The 12571-nt window shown below is 32.1% G+C and overlaps 1 protein-coding gene across 1 annotated transcript; it reads right to left on the bottom strand.

The window, feature by feature from the left end:
- Positions 1-403: 403 nt before the first annotated feature.
- Positions 404-4910, bottom strand: LOC109812200 (laccase-15). Its single transcript, XM_020376118.2, has 6 exons — positions 4549-4910; positions 3323-3474; positions 2968-3212; positions 2701-2829; positions 1554-2498; positions 404-1440 (listed from the first exon to the last, which is right to left on the bottom strand). Exons 1-6 carry the CDS (start codon positions 4645-4647, stop codon positions 1310-1312), a joined length of 1701 nt encoding a protein of 566 aa, XP_020231707.1. The 5' UTR covers positions 4648-4910; the 3' UTR covers positions 404-1309.
- Positions 4911-12571: the final 7661 nt, after the last annotated feature.

Consider the following 12571-nt stretch of genomic DNA (forward strand, 5'->3'; position numbering starts at 1 on the left):
AAGTTTACATATAATTTTTTCGTTCAATAACTGATGTTCTACATTAAATTTTAACGATCCAACTGTTCAATTTAAAGTTTTTAATGTATAGATCAAATCTGCAAATTTTTAGAAAATTTGAAAATCATTTGATACTTCGTTTCATTAATTCAAATCAAAGTATAAAATGATTTTCAAATTTTCTAAAAATTTGCAGATTTGATCTATGTATTAAGAACTTTAAATTGAACGGTTGGATCTAGGAGTGTGCGAAAAATCCAAATTGATCCGAATCGATCCGATCCGTATTGAAAAATCCGATCCATTTTGGAAAAAAAATCCAAACTGATGCACTTCATAAAATTGGTTCAATTATCCAATCTATTTTAATAAAGTGGATCGGTTCGGTTCGGCTCGGTTCGGTTTGATTTTTTTAAAAAACCGATCTATATATGAGTAAAACATGGATAACCGCATCAAACCGAATCGATTCAATTTTAAAAAACCGATCTATATTTTTAAAAAACCAAACCGATCCACTTTATAAAAAACGGATCGGTTAACCGATTCACTTTTATAAAATGGATCGGTTTGGTTCGATTTGGATTTTTTAAAAACCCATCCACACCCCTAATTGGATCGTTAAAATTTAGTGTAAAACATGAATTATTTAACAGAATAAGTCTAGTTAAAATAAAAGAATCTCTCCTCTCTCACTATATATATATACCCACCTTTAAGTAAACCTCGGTCAGAATTGCAACAACACAACAACGTGAACAAAACAATTAGTTTTTTTTTTCTCCCTATTATCTTTTTGGGCTGTCTAATAGTAGAGGGTCATTTTAGTTCCTTTCCCGTCGCCCTTCAAATTACCGGATTTGTGCAGCAGGGCACCATCGCCCATGATGGAGTCTCCAGCGACACTGCAGATGTTGAGGAAATTGGTATCATTATTGTTGTCATTGCCGGCGTTAATGTTGGTAATCAAGTTGTTGTTGTTGTGCTACGCCATATGAAACACCAATGACTTCGAGCTGGAGGCTTGGAGCTTTCTTTCACTTTTGTCTTGGATTTGTAAATTGTAATTTGGTAGGTACGGTCATGTCACAATTAACCACACAAAAACGGCGCACCAAATTACATTATAACCCAAATAAATCTTAAATATACTATAAATTAATATCAGACGTGGATAGAAAAACCTTTTATTTTTCTTTCTGAGTTCACGATACATGCCTTCTAATTAAAAGATACGGTAAAACAAATGTGTAACTTATTCTTTTGAATCTATCAAAGTTCATAGAACAGAGAAAGTCTAGAATATTCTTCAACATTGGGGCATGTCTGGCGGCGGCGGTGGTAATGTTTCATTTGAATTCTTCCCATTCTTCACAATAAACACTGTCTCCATGCCCCAAGCATGGTGCCGTTCTAGATGGCAGTGCATAAACCATACTCCTGTTATTGAAAAAGCACATACAGTTCATGCAACAAAAATAATCTCTCGACTAGTTAAAACATGCAAAATGGAAATTAATAATTAAATTAATATAATAAGCTATGCTACGTACCAGGGTTGGTAGCCACGAACCTAATGGCGGCCCAGCCATTTATAGGCACAACCACTGTATTTAAGAAAGGAGGATCAACGAGATTGAAATTCATGGGGTCCTTGCTTCGGTTGAAATTCCCTAACCCATATCCAACAACATGGAAACTGAACCCATGCAGATGCATCGGATGGTCTATCCCTGCCACAACGTTTGTCCCTTGGAAAACAACTTCAACCGTTGCACCATAGTTCAACACATTAACTTTAGTCCCTTCCTTTGGTATATTCAATGTTAGAGGCAAAAAGTCTGCAGTGAAGTTAAATAGAAAGGGTGGTATTCTAGGAAATCCCGTTTCGAATACCCCATTGATGTCGTTATAATAGGCTTTCAGTATGTCAATGTTAGGGGTTTGGAAACTTATGTTGTTCATGCTAGCAGCGAAAATGGTTCCATTTGGTCCCAAGCAGGTTCTCCCACTGGGGCATGGCAAAGTGTTAATAGAAATAGTTGTCACTATTTGAGTTGTGATGTTTGTTGGGACTGGACGAGGGTATCTCTCATGTAAGCCTCTCAAGCTTGAAATGAAGCCAAAAGCTGCTTGTGTGTCGTTGAAGTTGGGAAGGGAAGGCAATGAAGGAGAAGAAGGTGGAGTGTAATTGCCACTGTACTCAACTCTAGCAGTGGTTGTGGTGTTGTCAAAGGCAACACCAACCCCAGTTGAATATGCCCTTGCAGCAAGATAGTAATGATTAGGTTCTTGGTTGGCATGCAACAGTACATCCATTGTTTGTCCCGGTGATATGCAAATGAAATCCCTTGTCAATGGCTTCGTGTACATTCCATCAGCACCAACAACAGTGAGATTATGTTGGGAAACAGAGAAGAAGAGGATGAGATTCATTGCCGCATTAACAACATGGAGAAGATAAGTCTTGCCTTGCTCTACATTTAACTTGAACGTTTCTGAAGAAATGTTTGACAAAAGAATTAATTAGTTGACACCATGAATAATATTATTATAAATCTTCCAAGTGCGTGATGGTCAAATGATTAATTTTGACAAATAAGCATCTAATTTGAACCAAACACACGCATCAAATTAAGAATCATATATAGTATGGTAATTTGAGTTAGTGTGAATTGTGAAGGGAAATTTTGATGGAACCTGGCATTGAGCAAGGGAACAGATCTCCGGGTTGACCATTTATAGTGAGAGCATCAGATATGTTTGGGGCTCCTCCGGTTTCCATAAATTGTGTGAAGACCTCGTTGACATCACTCATCCACCATTCTCCTACATATGAATGAATAAATAAAATGTTACAATTTTTACACATGTGGTCATGTTTTTTATGAAATTATATATGTTGTAGTAATTTGATTAAATTTTAGGAAGGTAGAGAACTACGGTAAATGATAGTAATTTTGATACCAAATATGATAGAAATATCTGCATCGGGTTTTGGAAAAGGGTTGGGAGTATTGTTAGTTGGATAGACATAAATAACGCCATGGACAGTGGCTCTTGCCCAGTCACTGTGAGCATGCCACCACATGGTTCCCTCTTCTGTAGAAAAAACCAACTTTTGTCTGAATCTCATTCCAGGTTGGATGGGGCACTGAGTGATGTATGCAGGACCATCTGCCCATGGATTTCTTATTTGCTTCACTCCATGCCTGTACATAATTCAGTTAGTTATAGTTATGCATTTGATTAGTTTTAATTCATTATATAAGTTGTATTTTCCACAGCTCAACAGAATCGCTGTAAATTGAAAACTCAATACCAGTGTAAAGTAATATTATAGTTGCCCTTGTTGTAGACATCAACAAAGATTATGTCTCCTCTGTGGACTTTGATAGTTGGTCCTGGAAAATTTCCATTCACAGTTAATATGCTTTTTGTGGAACAAAGTCTTGTATACTGTGTTTCTCTCACCTGCAACATTTATCATTTTGATTTCATTTCCTGTGCTTTAGTAACTTACTAATTATTTATTAAAACTTATTTATGAATATATGTATTTTTATGCATAAAGTTTTCGTATGATAATTTTATAAAAAACAACAAAAAGAAATAACACAATAAAAACCAAATTAAACCATTAAAAATAAGAGTTTAGTTAATAGACATGTCAGTTACACAGTCAATTGCGAGAAACTTTTGTTAACATAATTTTTAAAATAAATGTCAACAAATTTAACATACGATTTATGATGATGACGTGACGGTGTAAAAAGGTTTGAACATTAATATCTTATGCTTATTAACAAAATAATTAAAGAATACGAACTCAAAAATAATTAAATAAGAATATGATAACACAACAATTTAATGCGGTAAACAAGGGTTTATTATTATTGTTGTCATGAAATGACTGAAATAACATCAATCTAATTAATATATAAAATAATCACCACACAAAAAAAGTTAAAATGATATTAAAAATTATAAGTAAAAATGATGGGGAACAGGGGAAGGAAGAATTACGTAAAACAGAGGGAAATACATTTCACCAATAATCCTCAATAAACAATAATTATTGCTCTTATTATATGATCTTCGATCTTGTCACAACTTAATATAATTTTGGTTAAAACAATACAAATAATTTTAAGAAAAAAAAAAAAAAAAACACTTCTATAAATTTAATTTAATTTATACGCAAGTTAAAAGAATAAATTAATATAAAAAATTTATAAATTAATTTATGTACAAGTTAATTTTAACTTAAAAAAATATTTTATTTTATTCTGACGTAAGTGTTTATTGGGAAATTTTTTCAATCATATGACCTTAATGATTGATAGACTTAAAGAAGAAAAATAACGCAGGAGGCAGGTTGATATATATGAAGTAATAACAGATGGGGTAAACTAAACAAAAATAGAAAGAAAAAAAAAAGAATGAAAAATATATATATTTGTAAACGTTATGGCGCATAACATTTCACGGGTGTCTGGTACAGAAGTAGAAATGGGTAGAAGTAGAATCTGATCTGATGGAACTCACAAGAAAAGTGTAATGACTGGGTGTTTGGGAAGAAAGAGTGATGAAGGAAAAGCAAGAGAAAATTTGGAGGAATAGATTGTTGCCAAACGGCATTTTCATGAAAGAAAATGTAATGCAACTCCTAGTATATATGTCTATGATGCTACTGCAAAAGTGTATCGTACATGAAAAACTTTTCTCTGTACGAGGGACTTTGTATCTGCGGGTTAGAGATTTAAATAGGGATACACTTTAGGGTGCATTAGTTACGCTCTTTAACATGTTGGTACACTCTTCCTGTCATATATTTATGAAGTAAATAGTTTAATATAACTAAAATATCATAATTATATAATTATGATAACAAGATTAGAATCTAAGAACTTGTGTATATTCTCTAAATTAGTCATTTTGATAACTAAAGGACAAAAGAATTATTTTTAAGAGCCATTCCTATAAAAAATTTGAGTTGAGGGTGGCGTACAAAGTAGAAACTGCCTTATATTTAGTGAGCTTATTATTATCAATTGTACCACTTCGAAAACAATGCAAGAACAGCTAGCTTACTTGAACCCATAATCAATTGCTAACCTTAGATTAGAGGATGCAATCCACATACTAGTTAAGATTCTTACTTTTTTACTTGTCTGCGTTATTTTTTTATTTTTTTATTTTTAACTTTTAAAATAAATAAAATTAGTATTTTTGTCTACATAACACACAGATTAAATATTTATTATATATAATTAAAATTTAAAAATAAACTATTTATATAAATATAATGTTTGAATATATGAATTATATAAAGTTTAAATAAATAAATATTTTTTAATATATAAATTATATTTTAAAATGATAAAATAATTTATATTGTAGTATAAATTTATTTTTATTTATAATTAAGAAATAATTATGAAAAATAAAAATCAAATTATATATAAAATTAAAAGATTCTCTAAAAAATTTCTTTATTGAAGAAAGATTCTTAAAAATGCTCACTATAGTTGTATGTGTTTTATTTATAGAAGTTAATTTAATTTTTTAAATAAAATAAACAAAACGCATCTTAGATTTTTCTTCTTTTTAGCGGAATAAGTTGTGATCTTCAAACAATATTTTCATTTTTATTTTAAAAATGTCAAGCCCCGGTTACAGGTTGAAACTCTATCTCTTGTTTTATTATTTTCATTTTACATGAAAATAATATTTTTACGTTAAAATAATTTTTTTTTTGTAATTGTTTTATTGAAAAAAAAATTTATGTTTTGAAATACGACTTCCATTTTTTTAAGAGTAGAACTCTTATTTCTAAAATACGACTTTCAAGGAAATTTTTTTTTGGTACAAAACCTAAGATTGTTTAATCAAAATATGCGTTTGCTTATTTATTTATTACTTTTATTTTTAATTCCGACTTTTCATTATATTATGGTTTGTACTTTGTATATATGCACAAGTTTCGGGGAAATATAACATTTAACATGCCTTCAGCTAACATCTTCTTACTTGATTAAATTTCACTACAAGCAAATTATCATATAGTAATACACATCCTATAGTGACATACAAAATATGTTATTAAATCTCATTCAAAATCAACACTAAAATTGTGTGTAGCTATATGTCAAATAAATATATACCTACATATATATTATACTTATAGTGACACTTTTTATATGTCACTATATGTAACATTTATTATAATATTTTTATAAAGAAGATTTATTTGGAAATTCATTTTATAAATAAATTCTTTAAATTATTTCAGAAAATTATAAAAAAATAATCATTTTCTTAAAATAAACTAATTCAACACTTAACAAAAGATACCAAGGACGCAGAAGGTTTTTAACTTTAGAAATGTTAGTTTTTCATATGAAACATTGTTTAAGTTTTTTTAGAGAATTATTTCAATAGAGAATAAGGTGAGAAACTAACATTCTAAGTTAAAAATAAATTTTTAATATGATAAAAATGTCACGTTATCTTTATTTACTTATTCATTACAATAAAAAAAATCAAGTGACAAAAATACCAATTGCATTTTACTACACTTTGTTGAGTTGCATAAATACTAGGTATCAAAAACACTAGGGGCATTTTCAAGTGAGATTCCACGTGGCAAATTGTGGTAATCCCATTATCAATATTTATATTATTGAAAAATATAATATCTAATAGTATTATGTAATTAGATAGATAATAGTCACTATACTTTGTTAGGTTGTAAAAATACTGGGTGGTAGAAACACAAGATTAGTATTTTTGCCATCTAGTGTTTTGCAATCCAACAAAGTGTAGTGACTATTAACTTTTTATTTGCATAATACTATAAAATATTATAAAATCCAAAAAATGCATCTAATATTTTTACAATCTAGTAAAATGTAGTGATTATTAACTATCTATTTACATAATATTATAAGATATTATATTTTTCAATAACATTGATATTGGTAATGAGATCACCGCAATTTGCCAAGTGAAACTTCACTTGACTAATTTTGGCAATAGATTTATTTTATTTTATTTTATTTACCAATATTAATATTATAATATTATGTAAATAGATAATTAATAGTCACTACGATTTGTTGGGTTACAAAAACACTAGATTTTCAAACAAGACTTATAAATTTTTTTAGAAAAATTTATAACCAATGAAATATTTTTTCATCATTTTTAAAAATCATGATTTAAAATTTTTTTTATTGTGTATTAAGAGTTGTTTGATCTGGTAGTAGTAAATCATGAGAAGTACAAAGTCATGGTAAGTTCACTAAAAAAAACCTATTTATTACGTCCAGAAAAAAATATGATGGGTTTACTAGAAAAATAACCATTTATCACTTTCAAAACACTTGTTAAGTTTAATTCACCAGCAATTCAAACGTACACCAAGTATTGTCCCAAGACATAGCTAGTGCATATGGATATTGAAATCGGATAGGTTTTGCTACTTTTATATTTTGATAGAAGGTTATTCAAGATTTTCACTTATGCGGATATATAACAAAACTCTTATATATTAAATATGAATATTTATTTTATATAAAAATATTTTTACAAAATTTTTTAATAAAAAAATTTATAAAAAAATTCTTTTAATTTTTTAATTTAATTTGATTTTTATTTATCATAATTATTTATAAATTAATATTAATATTTTAAATTATCAATAATTTGTATTATAACAAATTGAAATATGAATATATATATATATATATATATATATATATATATATATGTGCCTCATTCCAAAAATCGATTATCATTCGTAAAAAAAGTTAGAAAAGTTAACTTTCCAGCAATAAATTCTACTTATTGCCTAAGTAATTTTAAAATACGAATGAAATTAATTTTAGGATTATATGCTTTTTTCTTTTTTTGCTTTCTTTTATTTTGACTCTAGACTACAAAATGTAAATATAAAGTAGTTTAGATGGTGTGAGAGAGACATTAGAATGATAAGGATAGAGCAGTTTCAAGTTAAAGAATACGTTTGTTTTTCACGGTGGAGATATTAATTAATGTAAACCAGCTAATCCATACAGTGAGGGCACGTGTTTGGTCATATGGAACGGTCCTACTCCGCTCCTCATCGATTCATTGGGTTTTACCCCTGTTGTTGGGTATGTGATGGTGCTTTCAGCGAAGCTGTGGCTTCTTGTGGTGGTGTGGTTCGTGATGCTTTTGGAAACTTTGTTTGTGACTTTCTCTTAGCTGTTCGGTGGTTCCAAGTAGAGCTCTGTGTTACTGCTGGAATACAAACAAACTCTATATTCATAAAGAAAGAAAAGATAATAATTTATAAAATATATATATAGATCTTTTGAATGATGATTAAAAATAAAAACCCGAGAACTTAGACCCAAAACAAATAATATCTCATCATAATCCTTATAAAATATTTCTTTCCGAACAAATCCATATATTATATTTCTTTCCGAACAAATCCATATATTCTACCAGCTTAAGTACTTTGATGAAGGTTGTTTTGAACAACATTCATGTTATTCTCTTGTTATCAGAGTTGCCAGTATAGCAGGAAACAATTGTGAGATATCATGTAATCATGTTTACTGTGAGGCAAATCAGGTCCTTGATACATCCACCAGGAAAAGTCATTTTATGTCTTTAGGTTTGCATTTTTTTTAATCCTCTTCTTTAATTCAGATTCCTTTGTTTGCTGGCTTTCTTTTAGAGGTTTCTAGTTTTGTTGGCCTTTGTGTCTCCTTTATAAAAAAACACTCGTTTGTGTCTCCTTTATAAAAAAACACTCGCCTTTAATATTATTAAAATAATTTTATGTAAATTAAATTAATTATTTATAATAAATTATACCACTTGTATCTTTCACTGTTATATCATACACCTTGTGGATAGTAGAATAGATAGAAATAGAGGTATTTAACACTTTAGCTCCCGCAAGTTGGAGCATGGTAGATGTCTAGCATGCCCACCTTGAAAATAAATGGGAGAAACAGATAATGTCTTGATAAGAAATTAGCTGTTGATCCATGAATGAAAAAGGCAGCAATCCTAAAACACCACTATGCACTTTTTAACGAACAAAATGACAATCTATTTTAAGATGTTTTGTCCTTTTATGAAAAACAGGATTAGTCGTTAAGTACATAACTCTTTGATTATATTATCCCAATAAAGCACAAGTGCACGTTGACATAATGACATGTAACTGTTGGGAAAGAAAGCAGAAACATGTTAATAAAACCAGCCATTTAGGCGGATCCAGCCATATAGGCGGCAACAAATAAATAAAACTAACTAGATGATGATAGACAAAGAAAGAAAAGAAAGTAGACAACACAAGAATTTTACGTGGTTCACCCTTACACTAGGGCTACATCCACGGGACCAACTCCGAAAATATTTTATTACCACCTTCCACAAATTGTGGGAATACAGAACTCTTCACTCAACAAACACTCACTCTACAAGAGGAAACTTGTGTTTTTGAGTATTTTCTGAGTTGATTTACAAGTGAAATGGGGAGGCCTATTTATAGTTGAAGCTCCAAGGACAATCTCGTAAATATCCTAAAGCTTAGGGGCAAAATCGTAATTTTCCCTTTTGATTTTTTTTCACCAGCACCGAAAGTTGTTTGGCTGGTTTTGGTGGCTGGATTCTTCTACAAATCTCCCCCTCCAGCCACAGTCATCCCGACAAGCTCGATACATCGTCTGAGCTTTTCTCTGGTCACATTCTTTGTTAGCATATCAGCAGCATTTCTATCTGTATGAATCTTCTTTAACTGGAATAACTGCTTTTCAATGGCCAATCTAATCCAGTGATATCTTACATCAATATGTTTGGTCCGAGAATGATACATAGTGTTCTTGCTCAAGTCTAAGGCACTTTGACTATCGCAATAAACTATGTATTCCTCTTGCTTCAACCCTAATTCTTGAAGAAATTTCTTCATCCACAACATCTCCTTTCCAGCTTCAGTAGCCGCAACATATTCTGCTTCAGTTGTGGATAAGGAAATGCATTTTTGCAACTTAGATTGCCATGATATAGCTCCCCCTGAAAAAGTAAATATATATCCTGAAGTGGATTTTCTATCATCAAGGTCTCCAGCCATATTTGCATCTGTATAGCCTTCAAGAATTGGTTTGGCTCCTCCAAATCTTAAACACAGTTTGGATGTTCCTCTCAAATATCTCAAGATCCATTTTACTGCTTCCCAATGTGTCTTCCCGGGATTTGATAAATACCTACTCATGACGCCAACAGCATGAGCGATATCTGGTCTTGTACACACCATAGCATACATTAAGCTTCCGACTGCTGAAGAGTATGGAATTGTTGACATTTTCTCCTTTGTTATTGGACATGATCTCTTGCTGAGTTTGAAATGCCCAGCAAGTGGTGTAATGACAAGCTTAGCATTTTTCATATTGAACCTCTCTAGAACCCGTTCAATATATCTTTCTTGTGATAACCACAATTTTCCTGCTTTCCTATCTCTGATGATGTCCATTCCTAAGATATGCTTTGCTACGCCCATGTCCTTCATGTCAAATGCCTTTGACAATTCTACTTTTAGATTTTTGATCATTTGAACATCTTGGCCTACAATTAGCATATCATCCACATATAGGAGAAGGATAAGGAATTTACCATTTGGATATCTGTTGATATACACACAAGGATCTGCATCTGTTCTTTTGAAACCTTGACTTTTTATGAACGAGTCAAACTTCTTATACCATTGTCGTGGAGCTTGTTTTAATCCGTACAAGCTCTTTTTCAACTTGCAGACCATATCTTTTTTTCCTTTGACCTCAAAGCCTTCAGGTTGCTCCATATAGATCTCTTCATCTAAATCACCATGCAAAAAAGCTGTCTTTACATCAAGCTGCTCCAACTCCAGATCCATGCTTGCTACTAGTCCTAGTATGACTCTGATAGAACACATTTTAACAACTGGAGAAAAAATTTCTTCAAAGTCAATACCTTGCTTTTGGCTGAAACCCTTTACCACGAGTCTCGCTTTTTGTCTGACTAGCTTATCACCATCTTTCTTTAGTTTGAATACCCATTTATTTTTGAGTACTCTTCTTCCTTTTGGCAGCTGTACTAATTCATATGTATTGTTCCTTTTTAAAGAATCCATCTCCTCTTGCATTGCCTTCACCCAGCAGCCTTTGTCTTTATGAGACTGCACTTCTTGGAAGCTTTCAGGCTCTCCCTCATCAGCAATGAGGATGTATTCAGAACTGGGGTACTTTGTAGATGGTTGGCGTTCTCTGGTAGATCTTCTTATTTGTGGTTCTACTTGCCCAGAGGTATAGGATGGCTCCCCCTGCTCATTAGTCTCTGTATCAGGTACAACAACTTCTTCATCTACACTTTCTTCATCCCCAAAAACTGGCTCTTCTGTCTCATGTTCTGGTTCTTGGGTTTGTCTTCCATCAGTGGCACATTCTGATGGAACATGAGATGTTGGATTAACACCATCTTCCATAGGTTTTGCAGCTTCCCCACCTTTTAGATCTTCTATCGTCTCGTGCTCATGAAATATTACGTCTCTGCTTCTGACAATTCTCTTCCTTTCTGGATCCCATAGCTTGTAACCAAATTCCTCATTTCCGTATCCAACAAAAACACAAGGAATGGCTTTATCATCCAGCTTTGATCTTTGTTCCTTTGGCACGTGCATAAATGCTTTGCAGCCAAAGACTTTCAGATGAGAGTAACTTACTTCTTTTCCTGCCCAAACTCTCTCTGGAATATCAAAACCCAATGGTACTGATGGTAATCTGTTGATGAGATAGACAGCAGTCTGTACAGCTTCTCCCCAAAATGGCTTTGGTAGTTTAGCCATTCTGAGCATACATCGTACCTTCTCCACAATTGTACGATTCATCCGTTCTGCAATGCCATTGTGTTGAGGTGTGCCAGGAACAGTTTTCTCGTGACGAATACCATACTTGGAGCAATAATCTTTAAACTCCTTTGAGATGTATTCTCCACCATTATCTGTTCGGATACACTTCAACTGTTTTCCTGTTTCCCTTTCTACCATGGCATGAAACTGCTGAAAACATTGGAATACCTGACTTTTTGCTTGTAGCAGGTATACCCATGTCTTTCGTGAAGCATCATCAATAAATGTGACAAAGTATTTATTGCCACCAAGTGATTCTACCTCCATGGGACCACATACATCAGAATGTACTAGCTCCAACTTATTCTTTTTCCGATTGGAGCTCTTTTTGAATGATACTCTATGATGCTTACCGAATACGCAATAATCACAAGGGTTCAAAAAATCTCCTTTGGCTTGAGGAATAAGGGACTGCTTGGCCAAAAGTTGTAATCCTTTCTCACTTATGTGCGCCAGTCGTCTGTGCCACAAATTTGGTGAAGCATCATTTTCCACTGCATTTAGTTGTCCTTTACACACCTTTACGTATGTCTTGTAAAGCGTGCAACATAACTTCCCTTTTGCTACCACCAAGCTTCCCTTGGTGAGTTTCCATCTACCGCCTTTCATGGAATGTTCATATCCTTC

This window comes from Cajanus cajan, chromosome 7, assembly GCF_000230855.2.
Source record: "Cajanus cajan strain Asha chromosome 7, NIPB_CcT2T_4, whole genome shotgun sequence".
In the NCBI taxonomy this organism is placed as follows: Eukaryota; Viridiplantae; Streptophyta; class Magnoliopsida; order Fabales; family Fabaceae; genus Cajanus; species Cajanus cajan.